We start from the raw sequence: 21,496 nt of genomic DNA, 5'->3' as shown, positions 1-21,496 counted from the left end.
CTATCAATAGTACAATTTCTTGGCCATCTTTTCTCTGTATTAAACATTCAATTGAAAGCGAAGTTTTTTCCTGAAAGCCTTCTCCTCTAGAAGTCTATATGCTCTAGACTGCTTAGGCTCTGTGCTCTAAAATCGCCCTAAACAGGGAGTTTTCAGTGATGTGAATCTATGTTTTCTTTGCTTCAAAAGTCTCTGAAGCCATTCACTTTTTTGCATCTAGCCGTCTTCAACATTAAAGTGAACTAACATTTGGGTTTGCCTTACAATCTTCAACACATTTTGATTCCCCAGTAGAGTCCACAGAAGTTAACTTGCTAAATGATCTCACCACTAGAAGTTGGCTCCTTTTCAAACCTGCGTTACACTGAGACCTGAAAACGAACTGATTCTGTTACAGCATGGAAGTAGTGTGTACAGTTTACATCCCTCTATTTCTACTCCTCCTCTTCAAATAGAAAAAGGACTCAGTTGCTGCAGGGCCAGTTTGGTATGGAGTAGTTGGAAGATAATGCTGTAGACGAGTCCTCSCTTTGTTCTCACTGAAGCAGCACTGCGAGGTTGCCAGGGTAATCATTGCTGGCTCACAAGCAGGAGGATGAGCGCGTGGCCTGCCACAGGCAGTTTTCTGTGCTCTCTTAGTGGCTTTTTCAGAGTCACTCATGAATCAGCTATGAACCAGGCAAGTCATCTTAATCATGTTAGCTGCAGCAGCCTGAGCCCTGTCCACTCTGTTCCTYGTGGCCTTCTGCAGCCACTGTGTGTGCACAGAAAGATCAAGGTGAACATACAAAGTCATTTTTCCTAGATGTGCAGTCATCTTGGTTCCTTCCAGAAGCAAGAAAGGCACTGTGCTGGAAGGACTAAGACGTTGCTGTAGCATCAGAATACAGAGTAGTTCTAATTGCTTTTGCTCAGTCATTCCAGCACTGTTTCTGCAACAACAAGAGACTGAACTGTTGTACCAGCTCCAAAATATACTGAATTATCCTACTATTGAACCCTACTAACAGTTTAATTTGGATACAGTCTGCTTCTRTTGCCTTCTCTAAATTGTTCTACTGCATTATACTGTGAAGCTGCCAAGATTTTCCTCTGCGGGAGGGTGACTTTGTTTTGTTGAAAGACCAAGTGAGTGCTGAGACCTTTTGGAARTAAAGATATTCTACAAGCAGAAAATAGTTTATTATTACTGTATCAGAATACAGAAAGAATTGTACCACTTACCTACTGGCTTGGGGATTGTTTGCTAGTAGTCATAATGCAAAAAAAAGCATAATTTTAGCCTTAAAAATAAAATTACAGTTTTCAGTGTGCTCTAGCTCTAGTATAAAATGTATACCTAATTATATCGAGCTAATTTTTGAGCAAAAGAAGTAAACACATAGAATCCATTCCAAATAATTTTCCAACCATTTTCTTCATAATTAAAGAAACAGCCTTTAAAAAATCTTAATCATTGATTTGCAGTTAGAAGAGCTTTCATTCCATAGCGTACCACATGTATTCTTAGATGAGCAGGTATTGAGAAAAGAGATATGAATTTAAAATTAAATTTAGAAAGCRGAGTTCTTGAAAGAGTTGGATGCATAGCTTCATGGTCTCATTCATTTCTTTCCATTAAATTTCCCTTGAAAATCACTTTGCGCTTAATAAATGTGATAGATATCCATTCAGTGATAGCCTTTATCTAGCTGATCCCTCAAGTGCATTTCTATTTTAAGAAAAGCCTTAAATTTGTCTGTTTGCTTATCTCGCACAAGAGCCATCTCCTTTGTTTTTTCAGTTGTATCACTTAGCTTCTACAAATACTATTTTTATGCATATCAGCTTGAATACAGCTAAGACTGAGTGAACTGCAGTTTGCTTAATCCTTGTCAACAAAATCACTTATTAAACATAAAGCTGGTTATTTGCACAAGCTCACTGAACACTGTGATAGTCGAGCAGAAGAAGGGAGGAACCTCGTTCACTCTCAAGTCACAGTTTTCTTGGCTAAGCAGCTAGAGAAATAGTTTTCTGTGAACTAAGTGTATTTGTTTTGCAGTCATTCACACCTGCTGTTCCTAGTTCATTTTTCAACTCTGCTTTCATGATCTGTTCTTCCTTTTGCTAAAGTTCTTGGGACTTTTGCTCTTGACTTCATTGGAAAACAGGGCGTGGTCATAACTATTTGTATTTGAAGAATAATAAGTGTATTGATTTATGTAAAATGTTGCATTCTGTAGTTTACTTAGTCATAAGTGACTAATCTACATCTCATAGAGAAGCTAGTCACCTTAGATTTTGTATTATTTAGAACAAGATCCAAATTAAAATTGGGGACGAACAGAACAGACCCTSAAGTCAGGATTTCACTACAACTCATTTCTACTTTCTGCTGATATGTTCTGTGGGTATTGATGAAGAAAAATATTTTGATAGGGAGAAGGAAATACTCTGTGCGTTATTCCAGTGAGATAGCTTTATTTTTGTCTTTTGTCTGAACAGGTGGGGATTTGAATTGGGTGTGACTTACTGCAGATTTGGTATGGGGAAAGGGTACACATGCCAACCTTGCATCGTTGCTAAGGAATTAGCACCTCCAAGGAGGGAGAACAAAGCAGTGCAAAAAACCCTTTCATTTCCATTATCATTTGATACCTGTCACTAACTAGAATACTGAATGTGACAGATTTGGACCAAGCAAGTTGCAGGTGGAGAAGACATTCTTGCAACACAGTGGGGCCAGCTAATTTAGCTGTTTCCTTCTATGACAGGAATGTGATGAACTGCTCATGTAAACGTAATATGGTRTTCTCTGGGGTATGATTGTGTTAAGCTTACTTTGCAAAGTTTTCTAATAGTACAATTTTTGTGTTGTTTTAACCAACATCATTGCTTTCAGGCAGCAGTGTTCTTTGGCAAGTTTTATGCCCTTTATGAGGAGAGCAGGCCCCACTTGGATCATCCTTCATACAGGGCTGTGCAGCTTTGTGAAGGGACAGAGAAATCTTCCCTGCCTGTGATCATCCAGATGCAACGGAAAGTCACTGGAAGGCCAGCAATGGATGAAACTATCTTGAAATGGCTTAATAGAGGCTCTAACAGTTAGAATGAAACACACTGAAACACAGAGCCCTCTAAGTTTGAGGTGAACTACTCACTGCCGTTATTGCAGTAACAATTGCTAGGCAAATATGTGAGGTACTTCCATTTTAGGGTATAGAGGTGGTAAGTGAAAGCTTTGTTAGTTATATCATTGCATCAAAAAATATTTTTTTAAAGTAAGGTGCAGGTCTATGAAAATTCTTTATGTTGTAAAATAATGCTAAAAATTTTTATGTTTACCTGAGAATGAACTCCTTTGTTTTTGTTACTAGGAATTCAGCAGCGATGGGTCACGGCTGTTTCTGCTATGCACTGATACGTTCTATTCCAGTTGCCATCTACATCATTTTGGTAACAAGCCTGCGTTACCACCTGTTCATATGGAGTGTCTTCTCGCCAAAACTACTGTATGAGGGGATGCATGTGTTCATCACAGCTGCTATCTGCTTGTTCTTCACAGCCATGGATCAGAACCAGTCTCAGAAAGTGCAAGACTGAAAATAAATGTACTCTACGCAGTCTACATCATGATGTCCAGTGTGTCACTGGAATGGAAAAAAGAAAATAATGGTTTTAAACTGTTGTGTATAGCTTGAAGAGTGACCTTGTTTATTTTAGGCAATATTACATAGGGTGTGATGGGTTTATATGTGTTAACTGATTTTCATTAATAACTTTTGTTTCATAGTAGTCATTACAGCATTCACTGAATAACTGAGTCACAATATTACATGACAATGAATTTCATAGTATACCAAATACAAAATTGTATCTATTATATGTTACATAGAGAGATGTCAAGTACTGATTTTTTTTTTAATGAATAAAGATTTCTTTGGATTAAGATGAGAAGTCTTGAGCTTCAAAGAAGAATACTATTCTAGGAAAAGAGATGAACACTATGCTTCTTATATTCAGCCATTCTTGAATACTGGCTTTTTCATATCTGCTTTTACTGTTTGATTTTTCCTTACTTAGAAAACAAAAAACTAGAAGTTCATTAAATACATTAAATGCAATCCCTCCAAAACAGTTCAGAAACAGAAGGAATGGCTTTTGTAGTATCCTTTTGTAAAGTTTCATCAGTAAAATTAGTTGTATATGTTTCTGAATTTGATTTTTTTTCTTGTAGCATAGAAAAATTAAAAAGAACAAAAGAAATAGCCTGTTGTAATCAGCTTGTTGTGCTGGAAAGTTTTTGTTTGATACATCTATATAAAACAGCAACTTTCATGTTTGTGGGAAGAAGACACTAGTAAAAGCAGTAAGGATGGAGCAAATACAAGTCTAGTGGTAGTTTGATCACAGAARTTTGACAAAAGGTCATACTGCTCARTATTTTCAGTTTAATTAAAATATTTGTAATTATATAAATTCAATTTGAATGTTAAAATGTAGATAATAAATGCAGATTAATAAAAATACATACCATTCCCTCATGGGTACTGAACAGAATCTTTCACATAATAAAACACTTTTCTTCTTTCTTAGCTTACAGAATTCTAAAAACATGTAGACTTGTTGATGATGTCAGTAAGATACTGTATCTTTAGCTTTAGCTTTCAATTTTTTGTTCATAGTGTGCATGTTTAACATATTATCAAATAATGGAATTCCACTACAAACATCCCATGTAAGAGATTTTTCTGTTTGTTTAATGTAGGCAGCGTAGGCAGCATATTTATTTAAAGGCAGTATTTCCTCTCTAAGATGGGTGCAATCATTAACTGTGATGGATTTCTGTCTGCACTTCAGCACCTCAGGCACTGGATAAGAAACACTGTGGGCTAACAGTGTAATGAATCTTCTGTGGAGTCTGTTCAGCACTAAAATGTGTTTCTTTTTATTAATAAGTATAAATGTTAAATCAGGTTTGTGGCAGCTGCGCTGAGAGGTTGATCATATTTTCCACACTCAGGTAGAAGGTTAAGAGCCATGAGCAGGGAAACAGCTTAATGGGCTGTGTTACCAGTGGAATCAAATGTGTGTTTACATCATCTTCCCCTTAGTCCCTCTTGGAAATGTGGCATAACTAATTTATAGCAGTGCCATTTTCTATGCTACTGTCAAGAAAGTATATACTGATGCCTGTTTTTAGTATAAGTATTCTTTACGTGGGTTTTTTGACTGTTATTTTTGTCTGAGTTTGCAGCAGTTAGGATTTAATCTAAATATATTAAAGTTATATCAAAAGAGGAACATATGGGGAACTTTACCTCTTGCCATGAATCTGAAAACAAAAAGCTCTTGAGCCTTCTGTAGCTAATAACACATTTATTACGATCACTGATAATCTTTTCATCTCATATTTCAGACACAGCTAATCTCAGAAAACAACCCTTTGTTTTTTATCAGTGGCACCTGCATTAATAATAGGCCATATTAATCAGTAATAATGAAAATTTTTGGAATTGCATAACCACAGACTTTTCGGTAATCTGGTCATGTAATGCTGTTCAGCAAGAGAAGAAACTACTGGATCTTAGATGTTGTTCACTGTGACTTGTTAAAAGTTTAAAAATTAAATATTTTTCTAATAAATTGTTTTTTTCACTGCAAAATACTGAATATTTAAAATGTTTTGTATTTGTGAATGCTATACACATGTACCATTTTTATCATTCTCAGTATTTTTCTAGTTACCTGTTGCCTGGCAACAGTATGTGGATTGTAGCCATCTTCTCTGTTTGCTTACTTGGTTGATTCCTGAGCAGTCCTCCCTCACATTAGTATAGAATAAAAGTGATTAGACTTAAAGAGAGAGAGTGCTAACACAGAGAAGTGGAAAGGTTGGAGGTGCTTCGAGTGTAGAGTATCTTAAAGCAAGGTAGAATTTCTTGGTGATGTTCACAAGATCTTGCATTCCTTAGTTTTGTGGAGGGTTTTGGTTTTTTGTTTTTTTCTTTTTTTAAGTGTCTTGGGCATTTTGTCAAGTAGTAAACTTAACTGGTGGGTATTAAAGTTGAATTTCTTTAGCTTACATAATTAAATCATCATAGTGGTTCTGTGTGACCTTAGTGTGAGGTCTAACAGTGAATTGTCATGAATGTTGAACATTTTCCTTCCTTGTCTTTCAAGTGGAAGAAGAAGAAAGCTAAAGACCCTCTGTGTCCTAAAAGTCAGTAACAGTTACCAAAATTATTCGGCCTTCAGTTAATTTTTATTGTAGCCTCTCCCTTTTCCTCTGAAATTTAAGGATGTTCGTATCAAATTCAGGAAAAAATAAAAGACCACTGAATATATGACTTGTGAAAACTGTTACTTGGCTTTTCAAATTGGGATAGGACAGAAGAATTTGGACTACATATCTGAATGGAATTAACACATCAGTTTGGGTAACAGGAGAAGAAAACATGGTGCTTTCTACTTCAGAATTGTGATCTTTATTCTCTTGAGTATAAGCAAATGAAATGCTACTTTTGACCTCATCAGCTTTTGGGTTATGACAGTATAAAGCTGAGGCAGTGAAGCTGGTTCTTGTCATAGGCAAACAGACTTGAGTTGGGGAATTGAGACTGTGATTCTGTGAGCAAAGTGAGACTTGTAAACAAATTCAAGTTAAAAAAAAATCCATATTTCATATGCTATATATCCATATTTCTCCTTTGTAGAGAAGTCCAGCTTATTCTTAGCTGTATGTAAGCCATCGTGTAAACCAATCTTTACGGACATGGATGCAGTAGTTCCTAGCCTTTGAAGCAGGCAATAGACATATACTAATTGACTGTTCCTGTGTGGTGCGGTGGGCCTCATGTAGTAAAGCACCTGCAGCTTAAACCTGATTTATCTTGATAACTGCACGGTCATACAATGAGGGGCAACAGGCACAGGCTGGCACAAAGGGCTTCCCCCACTGCTTCAGCATCACAAGGGAGGTGAAGGAAGCTGTGGGCCCACCGCTTGGTGGGGCAAGGGGTAGAGGTGGCCCGTGTCTTAGAAGTGTTGCTTTCTCCTTTGTGGAAATCAGTGCTGGTTCCTGAGGCCTGGAAAAAGCCCAGCATTGAATTCATCTTCTAGAAAATTGAGAAGATCCAGTGAACAACTTACTTCTTGCTCCCTAGGCATGTGATAGAGTAGCTCTCCCAAGAGACCATTTCCCAGCCCAGGAAGGGTCAGTCAGGAGCAATTTGTCAGAGCGACTTGTGCCTGATCCGTTTGATGCCTGACTGTCTGCTCAGAGGAGACTACACGGACAAAGAGAGAGCAGCACATGTTGGACATCTTGAATTTATCAAGGCCTTTGTCATGGTCTGCTTAGAGCTGAAGTGGAGAGCTATGGATCAACACACCAGAAGGCAGGCAGAAAATGGGTTGAACCTCTGGACTCCCAAGTTTTGTCTCCGGTGAATGGTGATGTAGCTCGGGGTAATGCCTGGGCCACAGCTGTTTTAATGTCTTTCTTAACAAACTAGGTGAAGGGATAGAGGGCATTTGATGCAAGTGTGGGGCTGATCCCATACTCGGGGGGGTGGTGAGCGTGCTGGAGGGTTGGGCTGCTCTTTAGAGTGGCCTTGGTAGGATGGAGAGATGGGCTGATGGCGCCTTCTGGAGCACCTTCATGAGCAGACGTGGAGCCCTGCCACAGCCAGGGGCAAGTGACGCAGGCTGGGCTTAGTGGGTTGTGGCGCAACTCATGAGTGATGGCAGGCAGCAAGAGAGACATGTTGGCCAGATACTGGCAACCCAGGGTTGTCCTTGCATTGTTCAACCACATCCAGAGCCGATGCCTAGTTTGAGCTGTCAAGAGCAGCACAGAGCAGACCTTGGCTGAGAGGAGCGAGCCCAGTGGAGAACTCTGAAACAGTGAGACAGCAGGAGCATGGCAGGTTTAAGGAGAGGCAGAGAGTGTCAGAGGCAAGGCTGCCGTGGCACTATTTCCTCAGCAGTAAGGCTGAGTGTGTATCATGCGTGTGTCAGGCACGCGTATGCATGCACACGCATTACACAGCCATGCAGATCAACACAAGAAAACGAAACTTTACCAGCACCCTCAGAAACATGCAGCACTCAAACACAGGAGCAGCGCTGACTACCCAATCCTGTTCCTGCTGTCCAGCTGATCAGGATTCAAGTCCACTGGTGGAATGTATGCACACATGCAWACATATGTGTGTGTGTGTATTTACATATGTATACATATGTACACATATTTGCACATATACATGTGCAAGCAGTACAAATTCCTCCAGCATCTGGCCTTAGACACTCAGGCTATCCAGTACTTGGCCCCAAGTATCTGTGATCTCCCCTCTTGTGGCACAGGACATAGGAGCTCGAGGTTCCCAGGCTTGCTCCAGTTGCTGGCACACAGTCCTCATATCTTACTCACTAGCTAGTTCAGCTTGAAGCTCTCTGTCATTCACCGTAGTTAGACACAGGATTTAATGAAAAGAGAGGATACACAACAGCAATCCAGTGCAGGGCTCCATCAGGAAAGAACACTGCATAGCAACCTGTTTACATCCAGCTTTACACTCCTCTTTTCACTCTATTTTACTGTTCTTGTTCCTTCCCAATCCACCCTGATCATTCCTCGCCTTTAGTCCTTCCTATAGGTCTCCCATAAGAAGTCTTACATGTCCCCTCAATACCCTTAAAAAAAAATCCTGTGCAAGTTTTGCATAGTCCTTATATGCTCTTTCCATTGCACCTCATGAGTCCTGTAACCCTCTAGACAGTAACTCTTTAGTCTGCAGGACCTCCCAAAAGGGAAAGGTTGACCCATCCTGGTGGTACTACACCACGAAGAGTGGTCAGAACTGGAGCTCCTCAGTGTGTCATTGTTCACCCAACCCATTCCAGACCTCTGTGTTAACCACAATTAGCCATTAATTCCATAATCTCAAAGTGAAGAGTGCCTTTGTTCAGGCTGGGCAAAGAGGAGCTCTTCTGGCTGCCCTGAACTCCCACGAGGGAAGGCACCAAGGCAGTGGAGGCATGCTCTTCTCCAGGGTGCACCCCCAAAGGCAACAGATTCAAATGCAGCATGGAGCATGGCCAGGTCTCGGAGAAACCTTTCTCCAAGGAAGGTGCTCACTGCCTGCAAGGGGTCCAAACTCCACCCTTGGGATTTTAACAGGTTGGCACAACCTGTCTACATTGTCCCTGAAGTGGTCAGAAGGTGGTACTGAGTGAGCTCCAGCAGTCTCTTCCAGGTAAAATTTTTCTAAGATTTCACGGTTTTGTTATGTTTAATATGAGCGCTGCCATTTTTTTAAATGGCTATTTTACAGACTTTCCTGAAGTCAAAAATCTCTGTCATTTGATTTCATGACAAAATGAAAAATGTAGGCAATAGGAAATAAACTGTGTTGCATTATTTTATATAAAAAAGGTAAYGTTAACACTACAGCTGGAAAGTAGCATTTCATGTTCCTGAGCTCTCTTTGGCTTTATTTTATGTAGCCATGTGTTTATACCTCAGAATTCAGGAGTAAGAGTCGCTAGAGGGAAAGTTTTATACCATCTGCCCTTAACCAGGCCTCCTACAGTGTCTCTGTCACTTCAGGATTCCCAGTTTTAATGATAAAGGGTCCTGTTTTGCCATTGCTTCTGTTGTTACAAAACAGATGATTCCTCAAAATGTTCAGCTTGCCTTTCAAGCCTGAAGTTAACTATGAAAGTTCTGAGCTTTTCTTTATGATTTCTGTGGGCCTACGTTGAGTACACTTGGTACAACGCATACAGAGGACTTGTTTTCTGGAGCTGGTGAGGGAGGAAAACCTGAGTTTAATTTTCCTTGCTACGAAAAATGGAAGCTGCTAGCAGAGCACTGTCTCTGGAGGTTGCAGGAGTTACCAGCTGGTCAGAATAGCCCCACATGGTCCATAGCATTCAGCAAGCTGTGAAAGCTGTTTATGTGCTGTGGGCCCCTAGGAAGATGAATGCATGTTCCCAGAGACGGTGCTGGAGAGTGGTAGAGTCTCCACAGTTTATGCTCATCAGTTTAGCATAAATTAATTTGTCAACATTTGTGTTGAGCAGCTTTTGTCTGTAGATCCTTTGGGTGGCTGGGCACAAGATCAAATGCAAGAAGACAGGCAGCTGGATCATGCCTACAGCCTTGGAAATCAACATTTTACTCTCTGAGAAATACCTTTGAAATGGGCAACAATAAACAGTTTTGCTGGCCCAAATCCCACGTCAGCCCCAGCATGCAGTATTTCTCACCCACGGGTTTTGGACTCCCAAAGGTAGCTGGCTGGTGAGAAACACAAGCATGGGACTGAAAGGAAGTTTAGGGGCAAATCTTGTGTGCATTGGGGGCTACCTTTGGGGTTGAGAAATGCTTAAAAAGAGACTTAAGTGACTACCGCAGCTCTATGGGTATAGCTGCTCCTTGCAGGAGATTTTGAGATGCCCTATACGGTCTTCGGATGCACCTGGCTCTCCCAGCCTGGGTGCATAGAGTGGAGGTTGGGGAGGTCCTCTGAGGGCACTGAGGCTCCCTGCCGTGCCTTCAGTAGAGGACAAGAAGAACACATCAGGGAAGATGGAGCTGAGGTACAGGGACGGAAAAAAATAAGAGACTGGAAGTACTGGAGAGGAATTTGTCCATTCTGTGGTGGTTTCTGCTGGGTGAGCAAGGCTGGGGACACTGCTGTAAGCTCCCTTATGCCCTTGTTTCACACGCAGCATCTCCAGGTAAGCCAAAAATGACATGTTTTATGGAAACTCTAGGGAAAAAATGTGAAAGCAAAGCAGTACTCTGAGTGGTAATGATGGCTCACTTACAGGTAAGAGCACACTTTCCAGTGTGCTCTTGTAGTAACAGTTTACTCATAGAAATGTTTTTATTGGAGTATCTGTGTGTTTAGGTGGCTAAGGGGGATGCATATGTGAACTTGTTCACACTGATGACCTGTTTCAAACAAACCTGGAGAAAAGCCAAAGTCTTAAGGATAACTTGAGTTCCTCAATTTAAGCCTCCACAAGTGTCATTGACAAAGGTCTCAGGACACGTCCTTGCTAAAGGTCAGGCAAGCCAGAGCTGGCTAACTTTCAATCACGTTAAAAGTACCTGTGGTCAGTCCATGTAGACACACTTTGGGCAAAAGATGGATGTTGAAACCAGGCTTTGCTGGTTCCTCTGGTCCTGGAACAACTTGCTTTAGGTGCACATTGAAGCAACATCCTGGAAGTTCCTCCTACTCACCCAGACCTCTACACTCAACAGCCTTGCGGCCTGTCCCACAGTGTCTGCAGTCACTTTGAGGAAAAGCAGATGCACGTGGATGCACAGTTGCCTGGTACTGTAAGGGGCAGAGACGCAGTTAAAGAAGACTCAGTCGTTCCTTGTGCCTCCACTGGGAAACTGTCCTGGCCTTCCCTTCCTTAGGGTGAGTTTGGCAGAGCCAATGCAATGATATCTGAAGGGAGCATGGCTAGCACACAGGTACAGCACAAACAAGCTATTTAAAGCCTCAAGTTCTGATGATAAAATACGAGATGATTAGCGAAGTAATTTTACACCATTTGCAATGAATGTGCTCATTTGCATGAAGAGTGCAGTGAACATAGATTAGCTGAAACAAAAGCACAGAGATTGGGCAGTTTTCCTCTTTGATGCAAAGATTATAATTAGTTCGCATTTCTGTATGTGATGGTTTGAAAAATGTCTTAGCTGAGTACAGAGTAAGTGTATCTACTCTGGTAGTGCTTCAGTATTTGTTGGATGAATAACTAGAATTACTGGATCCTTTTCCTTAGATAATTTGGATTTCTTTACTTTTTTAAAAATATACGTGCCATCCAAAAAAAAAAAAAGCTTTTTAAAGACATTGTTTGCCTGAAATAGACTTTTTAATATTATTGTTTCATGGCCTTGCTCCGTTCCCACAGAAATTAGGAGAGCTTTGCTCATGGAGCCAAGAGAGACCTTACTTGCAGATAATTTCCAGCTTCTATCCTTGAAATCTTTTGCTTGCCTGATGCTGTATTGTTTGAAATGTCTTAAGTACTCTTAGAAAATAAAGGCCAAATCAGTTTAATTCTGCATTTGAAATGTCAGTGTCATGCTGCTTTTATGTGGGCATATACATATTGAGTATTATTTTCTGAGTGTAATTGCCTYAAGTGCTGTTGATCATGCAAAGAGAATGATGCATTCTCTGACTCAAGGGTCTCAGAATCAAAGATCTGAATCCTGCAAATGCTTAAGCATGCAGAGAAAACCCTCTCAGAGGACAACTTCAGCATCTAGCTACTCTTACATACAAGGCCAGGGTCTGCATTCAGCAGCAATCCGGTAGAAGCAAGGATCATCCCATCCCTGAACAATATTGGTCATTGGCAGGAGAGGTTTTGCAAAAACTAGCAAGTGTCTGATGGAAATAAGAAGAGGATGCTGTGAGGAGCAGTGTGAAGAGGTGTTTGGAATCAGATGGAGGGTGCCAGCTGGGGCATAAAGATATCAGGAAGCCGAAATGCACAGAGAAAAAGGAAATGTGTGAATCCAGGGTCAAAGCAATCAATAATCCTTCAGCTTATTGGTGGGTGGTATGAAAATACCAGATTGCAATCTATTTTCAAGGTACGTGTGGAGGATTTCTTGTGACTAGCTTCACTCCAGTCTAAGGCTGGAAGGAGCAAGAAAGAGATTTGGAAGGATAGCCTGGGCAGAACAAGAAGTACTGGAAAGGGACACCAGTCTGAAGAGCAGTAGCATTTACACTCACAGCATTCTTACTCTCTTCTGGCAACTATGCTTCCTTTGTATCAGGCAGCTGAATGTCCACCGGAGTGGGGGTCCCTCACCATCCGTTAGTGTTCCAGCCAGTTAATAAGCTGCCTTCTTCCTCTTGCCATGAATATTTATGTATGTTATGCAAGTGGGACAGCTTCAGTGGGAAACTGAGGAGAGCCACCCCTAGCACAGCTTCCAGCAGGGATTGAGACAAGCTGTCCACATGCAGAGGGACAAATGTTATACATCAGAGCTGGAAAAGCATGACCTGTTGTAATGTGGTTGAGAGAAGTGATGCAAGGCTTTCAGGGAGAGAGAATGTATTTTATTAGGTAAGTAAAAGAAAGCAAGCTTTTAATGTATTTATGTGCACATGAGGGATATACACGTGCTCAGGGATACACTAGAGATAAAAGGGTGGAATAAAGCCAAAAGAAAACACATGCAGCCTCCCAGAAATCCTGACTAGTGATGTCTGCTCATATGTGGCTTTCTATAAGGGCACCTGGTACAAACCAGCTTGCTTCACTGTGAAGAGGCTGGACAGCACTGAGAATATCACCTCGGGAATCACCTCTCTCTTGCCTGTTTGGAAGGAGGGAAGGGCTCTGTGAGCTGGGCAGCCTTGTGGGAAGCTTTAGGTTTGTGTCATTTGAGATAGGGTTCGGTAGTCCCATCTTGGCTTGTGAATGCAAGCAGAATAATTTCTCTGCTGTGTCTGCTGCTGGCGTGTGAAATAGATAGCATTTTAACAACTCGTTACAACTACCGATGACCTTCCTGCCCTCAACATCAAACATTTTATGTCCTTGTTGTGAGTTTGTAAAGAAAACACAGAAAGTTTTCCCTAACTGTCTTGAATCAACAGGGATGTGTCCAATCCAAGCACGAAAGAGACGCAGCACAGTTATAGTGGACATGTGGCCTGCTGAGATCAGTTATCAAAAGATGCACACTGCAGCAAAGGCAAACACCCTATGGGAGGGTGGGGTGCAGACCTGCCAGTGTGTAATCTAGTAGTGAACCAAAACAAAAAGTCACTTGATGAGTCACTGACAGGCAAAAGTGCAAACTTCTGGAGATGTTGCCTGAAGAGACTTCAGGGATGCCAAAGGATGAGAATTCCTAGCTGGAATGGCAGACAGAAAGCTCTTGATTTCTGTGGTAGGCTTCTGCACTACTGTTTTCCTGGATGTAAGAGTGCTGGCTTGTGGGGTTTTAATTTTCAAAGCATGAAGTTTTGAGCATGAGTGGCCTCTGCAGCATGATAGATACTCCATACTGGTGAGCTGGGGAACCAGCATTGCTTGGAGATGCTCTTCCTTTTGTTGCAAAATGAGCTATTTTGGAGGCTCACATAGCCCAGCACGGTTTTGAGTAACACTTGCTTACATAGCATGTAGGTCACAGGAAAACCTGAAAGGTGCTTGGAGAAAAAGATCATGCTCTGCAGAGCTGAGAGACCGAGGCTAGGTTACCACACAGCAGCTGTGCTGCTTTGTAAAGCTGAGCTGCCGCTGTATCTGCTGGAGTAGTGTGATAAAACACGTCCCTGAGGCAGTGAGGTCTCTGGACAGTCTGATCTTAATGGGTCTCCCTGTATCCTTGAAATCAGCCACATACTAAAGCACACTGCCAAATGGACCCCTGCCACCAGCTAGTGATCTTATCCACATAGAGCCAAGGTTGCTTTGGGGTCTGAGCAGCTCCAGCTCCCTGTGTGGAGCCTGTGCTGAGACGTGTTCTGGTGGATCAAAAGATGAATTGAAAACCAGTTATCTGCTGCCATTAATCACCTGAGATAATTTGGCAGCTGCAGCCGGAATGAATTAATTTGGGATTTGCAGGCTGTTGAACGTTCTGCCTCTGGCAGCTTCTGTTGAGTTTGCGGACTTTGGGGATTAGCTGCTGTTTAAACCAGCAATGTGTGAATAAACACAATGGCTTATGCTGTGTTTCCCCACCTGAGATGGAAGTAAGAGCGATTCATGTAGGTGCAAGCCTGCAATTTAGTGTCCTGCTGCTGTCAGCCTACTATGCCTTGGCTCCACCACCCCTGGTGGGGTTTTTCCAGCTGGATTTCCAGTACCAGGGTATAGCCTTTCAAGTCTTACGGGCTGAGCTCTTTTTGTAACTCACTGTGAAGTAAGCAAGTACGTGGCTCAGGGAGTGTTAAAAGTGTCCAGCTTGGCTAAGCCACACCTGTGGTAACTGCAGGCAATCCATCAATGGCAAGAAAGACAGGAGCTAACAGAGCTGATGAAATGACTGTTGACCTGGATGGGGATTTGGGGGACAGATGTCACTCCAGCAGGGACATGCACCCAGGAAATGAGGTGACCCTCTGTCCAGCTTTTGTGGACTGTGGAGGCCTTGGTGGGATCACGTCCCATTGAGGGGGTGAGAGTGGTGCCTTCCTGTGACATCCAGGTGGCCCCCAGGAGACAGCAGTTGCTTCTGCACAGCCCCAGCTCCCAGAGCTGTGTGAGCCTGCAGCAGCCAGCCCCTACTTAGAGCAGCTGGGAATTGACTTTACTTACAGGTCTTGGTATCGATAGCGGAGAAGTATCTTCCAAACATGACTTAGCTGCTTCAAAGCTCAGAAATCCAGAGGGAAATAAAAAGAATAAAGAAATAGAGAAAAGAATAATAGGAATGAAAAGAATAAAAAGAGTCAGGGGTTTTTGAATTCCCATTACTTAGAAATCCCTTGGTCTCTTTCTTGGGTTGGTCATGATTTTTGAGTGCCTGGCCATGGCCAGTGTCTGGCAGCTTTTGAAGGAATGAAGTCATAGGAGACAGTGGCTACAGCCTAGATTTTTAAAACTGCCTACTGAAAGGCAGTTACTTAAAAATGCATGTGGAGTTGGAGATCTTCAGCCTGACTTTCAAATGAGCTGAGAAAATGACAGTTCCCACAGGCTTTAATAGGAACTTTTGGGAAACAAAACAACAAAACTATCAAATTGATTTGTTGTCTGTGCACCTGACATCTAATATTCTTCTTTTTAAGTCCTGATCCAAACCTTGTCTCTTTTTTTTCTTTTTTTCTTTTTTTTTTTTTTCCTTTTTGTATTATGAAGAAGTTTTGGCATGCTTTCCAGTGGGGATTTAGAGAGTTAGAATGGGAGACAGGATGAAAAATAGAGTAGGTACATTGAGCCTTCTGGTCTCGATCTTGCAAATGCTCTTGCCTGGGATGTTGCAAACCTGATATAAGGCCTGTGAAGTCAATGGAGAAGGTGGTGCTTGGCCTTGATAGATCTGAACTTGCAGTCTATCCCTCCCTAAGAGGCTGGCCAGCAGCATGTGTACTTGTCCCTGCTGCTGATGGAGAAAGCCTTACGCTAACCCCTGGGTGATCTAATATTCTTTGACCTTCTCTTTAGTATGTTAAACCATAAATGTGATTTAAACATAATTAAATATTTTTTAAATAGATAAAATCCAGCACTCTGCAGTGCAGACCTATGATAAGAAAGGGCAGCTAGACTTGTTCTGGTGACAGATTTTGCATTTACAAGTTGGTACAGAAAACTTTTCAATTTAGAAATGTTTTAGCTACCACTTGTTTAAACTGTATCCTCTTAAAATAGCAGGAATTATTTTAGAAGACTTTTCTGCCTTAAGCTTCTCAGTACCTATTGGGAAATATTTAGTGTGCAATCACTATGCTGAGAAGAATAATAGAGATCTCATGGCAATCAGTTCTGTGTGAGATGCTTAAAGCTTAACATATTTTGAAGTGATTATTTCCAAATTAAGATATCTGGAGTTGGAACTGATCGTAATGTGACTTTAGCAATTGAAAGACACAGTATATGAAATACAGAGTACTGGCAGTGCATTTGCGTTCTGAATTAGTATTAAGTGTTTATGTGTGCACTCTCTCAGCCTGTTGCTTGGTATTATTAATATCCATCCATATATAATTGGTTTGAAAGCGATTCACTCTAAGAGCCGGTTTCTGTGATGAGAACTTCATATGCAGCTACTAATCCAAACCAATTTAAGCAAATAATGTTGTTATTTGATATGGTATAGCTGGTTTTATTGTTTCCTTTTATTGTGCAGAAGAAGAGATTTTCTCTTCAGTGGGAAAATAGCCACTGCTGCCAAAATAGAACAGTCTCACGACACCGTCCTCACTTTGAAGCGCGAGGCATTTTTTGTGTGTGTGCCAAAGCCATGCGACACCAGATCAGCACCAGCAGAGGTGGGCGTCTGTCGAGCACAGTTTCACCTGGCCGGCTGTCCTTTGGGAACCGTGTGATTTTGGCAGCATTAATTTTGGAGCTTCTCTCAGCAAAGCCCAGGCAGCCTGATGCTTCCCAGCTGATCCAGACCTGGAGCTCTGGGGAGCACCTGCAGTAACACCTTGTGGCTTTGCAACATGTTTTTAGCCTGCTATCCTGAGGAGGTGGTAATTGCATTTCAGTCTGCTCCGCTGCCTGGTAGTAAGCACAACAGCGAAACGGCAGGCTGCCAAAACAGCTGATAACTGCTTTTCTCGAGGCAAGGCCAAGCTGCAGAGGTGGGACAAGGAGGGACCCACAAMGCCTGCTCCTCCTGCTGCTATCCCCATGTGGGGGAAGCTGGGGAGAAGCTATGCTGGGAAAAAAGGCCTTTTTGGTGCAAGGAAGCAGGTTGCTGTGTAACAGGCTGCAGAACAGCAGCAGTTTTCAGAACTGTTTTCATTTCCCAGAAAACAGCAATTAGAGCATTAAAAAAATACTCGCTTAAGTCACAGTACAGCCAACCCTCATGTTCTTTCTTTTTGCTTGTCCTGCTGTTTGGAGCAGGCAAGGCTTATCTCTCCATAACTGGACAAACCTGAAGGACAAGGGGGCTGGGTTTCTACGCACTCTTTGGACTCCTGCTACTCTTTGTAAACCGATTTTATTACTGAAGTTCAACACAAGGAATTCAACATAAACATAAAAACACAGGCATACATGTGCATACACTCTATTCTGGTAGCTGTGCATAGTGCTTCATCCTCAGAAGAAAATAACAGAAACAGGGCCAGTCTGCGTTTACTCTAAAAAATGACCCTGAGTCCACTGAGTTTAATGATTTCTGTTCCTTACGCACCGTACTCACCACCACACTGTTAAAAAGGGATGACAAAGTCTGTGCATGGGGTTTTCTCCTTATGCAAACCTACCTCAGCCTTTGCGCTTCTTTGTGTTGTGTTCGATACCTTGCAACAACACCTCTGTGTTTATGGTAGGACATGGTCTTGTGACAGTGGATCCAGATGGTTTTTGAGAGGTGTTGGGATACTTACCTAATTTGAAAGGTTCAATGAGCAGACATTTCTTACCAAATAAAAGCAGTAGTTATTGACACCTGCTGGAAATGCAGTAACACTAATTCAAATTAAATTGAACTCATTGCATGTGCGCCTTACCTAGACCGTGTTAAATAGATCTTGAGGAGTTGTTTCAATAGTTCCCTGTGGAATTTTCTTATCAAAATGTCTTTTAAATGAAAAGACTCTAAATATAAGTGTTTTTCTAAAGAATGTTTTCCAGTGCCTTCCCTGCCCCAATGTCTCAGAGCACTTTGAGTTCACAGCTGTGCTAAGTAGGCTAAGTAGGATGTTTAAAGCTGTTGTAGCTGCTCAGTCAGGAGCTGGAGACAAAACACATAATGAGAAAGAGAAATGAAGACAGTAACCAGATGGAAATCCTTTAGGACAAAGCTGTTCTCCATCTGCATCTGTGCTGTAGAAGTCTTAACCCTGGTTGGGGTCATGAGTGGTCCTTCATTTAAGAACCCCAGTTATGTTGCCAGAGGTTTGGTCGAGGATTCCAGCCTCAGCTTCCTGGTGACAGAGGCCCTCTCCTACTTCTCCCATCAGAACCTGAGCCCATAGTGGGACAGAGGCTGAGACAAGCCCTACCATGTATTAAGCTCATGAATGGAGGAACGGCTGCRAGAGCTGGGCCTCTTTAGCCTGCAGAAGAGAAKACTGAGGGGGGATCTTATCAATGTCTGTAAGTACCTGAAGGGAGGATGTCAAGAAGATGGGGCTGAACTCTTTTCAATGGTGTCAAGTGACAGGACAAGAGGCAATGGGCACCAGCTGAACCACAGGAAGTTCTGCCTGAATGTGAGGAGGAATTTCTTCACTGTAAGAGTGACGGAGCACTGGAACAGGTTGCCCAGAGAGGCTGTGGAGTCTCCTTCTCTTCAGATATGCAAAACCCACTTGATGCGATATTGTCTAATGTGCTCCAGGTGATTCTGCTTGAGCAGGGGGGTTGAACTAGGTGATCTCCAGAGGTCCCTTCCAACCTCAACCATTCTGTGATTCTATTTGTGGTTCTATGAACAGCTTCCAGCAGTTCTTCCAGCAGCTGGGCACTGCAGGGGCATGATCCCCCTTCTCCCCCCACCCCCGCAAGGAGATGCGTTGGACTATGCAGCAACAAGTGTGGCCTTGTGCCAGGTGGATGCTGGGTAAGGAATGGCACAGGCTTGGAGAGACCAGGAGCCATTTGATCAGATCCTTATTGTCCCTGGTGCTCAAGTACCTGAAAGCAGGACTGTATGTTAGCTGTGAAGAACTTGCATACAAAGAAGAGGGAGAGAAGGAGCATCGTGTCCTCCTCTAAGCACTAATATGGCTCTGTAGAGCTGTGAAGCTGCTGCAGGAACATGCAGTTAGGAGTCATGAAAAACTGATAAAATGGCTGAAGGCTCCTCCCATTACGAGATATCTCCATCCCGTATCTGATAAACCATTCCTGCTCTGGTATGATAGATGGCCATATTCACCATGTAACCTGACATAACATTTTATCTTCCTGCTGTGCACTCTGCCCCTCTGTGCAAGACAACACTAAAAGCCCATTCAAAGCTTTAGCCTAAATGTGCACAAAAAATTGTTGCCTGTACTTTAGCCTGAGGAAACTACCTCAAAAATGCTACTTGTCTGCCTGTGGAGCTGAAAATTGCCTGATGGTAGTTTCCTGCTCTGGTATTGCTCAGCAAATGTGTTGTTTTTACCCTTCTTTTCCAGCCCTCCTGGCATCACTTGGGATTTGGACATCATTTGGACATTCACTCAACCATCTAATTCACTGGACTGCACTAGTGTTCGTAGCAGTGAGTCACTGCAATGTGGCACAACCTACTGGGCAAGGGAAGTGGGGACATCAGTCCTCCTGGTAGCATTGTTCCTCTGTGGCCAGGAGACCCTGGCCACGGCACATTGCCTGACTGCCTCGCTTTCGGCATTGATTGAACAAGGTGAAGACATGAAGGCCAAGGTCTTGCTCTGCCCAGGAGACCCTGTCTCCTCCAGGACATTCCTCCAGTTGGGTCAGCATATTTCAGCCTACTGTGATGTAGATATGCAGGTGACAGCCMCCCACCAGGAGCTTTTCTCAGATGGACAGTTAGTGGAATGAAGCTGCTGAGATGCCCTGCAATGTGGCAACCTGCTATTCACTGCTGGATAAATTTGTCATTAGGAAAAGGGAAAATCCCAGGGAAAAGCCTGCCATAAATGTTTGTGAGAAGGGATGCGGTTGCTCATATGGCTCTCCAAGGCAGTGATCCTGATGTGATTGCACATTACCTCTCTTGGTAACCCTTGGCTTCCTTGAGGCCTCTGTGACATCCATAGAGAACAGTAAAACTCTGTGAGATGTGCTAACCTCTAATTAGTCTGGAAAAATATTTTTTGAGTATTTGGGGAAACAAAGGTYTGGTGAGAGAAAAAGTTAACCTTTCAGTGTAAATCTGATCTCTTTCTTTGTTTGCCTTCCGTTTTGAGTTGCCCGGACACCACTCCAGTGACAAGTAGCAGGGCTGGGACCAGCATGGGATTTCTCCAGCTTGTGCTTTCTGATGCTTTTCTGGACAGTTTGCATCAAGTGGAGTGCTGAAAAGCAGGCAGGTGAGGTGAGCAATGGAGCACTGCTGGGTTAGATAGAGGAATTAGGAAGAAAAGAATTTCCAGTACAAAGGTGGGAAACACAGGTAGGAAAGGAAAATAGTTAAGTGRCAGGTCTATTATCTGTGAAATTAACTAGAACATATTTGCGCTAGCTGCAGACAAAGGTCTTTCAACTGGCAGCAKGAGAAATGTGGGCCATATTTCATACGATGGAGCCTAAGCTGGATGCCAGAGTGGAGTGTCCCAGARTGAGTCTGGGGTACAAACAGTGTCTGGGTGGACTTAGAGAGGCAGCATTACCTCTTGGTTTATTCCTGAGCARCTGCAGCAGGAACGCTGTGTCCAGCCCTGGAGCCAGCAGTTCAAGAAACACATCAGTAATTTGAAAGAGGCTCTCAGAAGACCAATGAGAATAATTAGGAGACTGGCAAACTTGCCTTTGTAATGGAAGAGCTGAGATTTCAATTTATTTGACTTATCACACAGGAGGCCAGGGGCTAACTTCCTCCAAGTCTATAATAACTGCTGGGGAGCAAGGATGTGATGACAGGSGGCTCTTCGGTCAAGCAGGGAAAGGGATAACAAGACCAGCTGCTGCAGGTTAAAACAAAACAAATCCAAAGCAGAAGTGAAGTGTAGCTTTTACCAGTGGGGTTAATTGAGGGCCACCGTGTGGCCTCAGCCTTGCTCGGTTTTGGTTTTCAGACCAGCGCCTCCACCAGCTTGGAGCAGGAGTGCACAGAGGAGCTTGCATGGCTGGCTCTGCAGCACACATGGAGGGGCTGGTGTGGGACTGGTAGGCTTGTTTCAAT

The 21,496-nt window shown here is 42.7% G+C and overlaps 1 protein-coding gene across 2 annotated transcripts in view; it reads left to right on the top strand.

Moving 5' to 3' along the window:
- The window catches only part of PIGG (phosphatidylinositol glycan anchor biosynthesis class G (EMM blood group)), a 97,854-nt gene extending 92,206 nt beyond the window's left edge, over positions 1-5,648 (top strand). For both annotated transcript variants that reach the window (XM_085317394.1, XM_085317402.1), the window contains one exon: positions 3,360-5,648. In XM_085317394.1, the coding sequence (XP_085173520.1) occupies positions 3,360-3,585 (226 nt within the window). In that variant the 3' untranslated portion in view covers positions 3,586-5,648. The remainder of the gene's footprint in view (positions 1-3,359) is intronic.
- The last annotated feature ends 15,848 nt before the right edge of the window (positions 5,649-21,496 follow it).

Source organism: Rhea americana, unplaced genomic scaffold (genome assembly GCF_003343005.1).
Source record: "Rhea americana isolate MKP2758 unplaced genomic scaffold, rheAme1 scaffold_115, whole genome shotgun sequence".
NCBI lineage: Eukaryota > Metazoa > Chordata > Aves > Rheiformes > Rheidae > Rhea > Rhea americana.
This window is presented reverse-complemented; position numbering and strand designations above follow the sequence as displayed.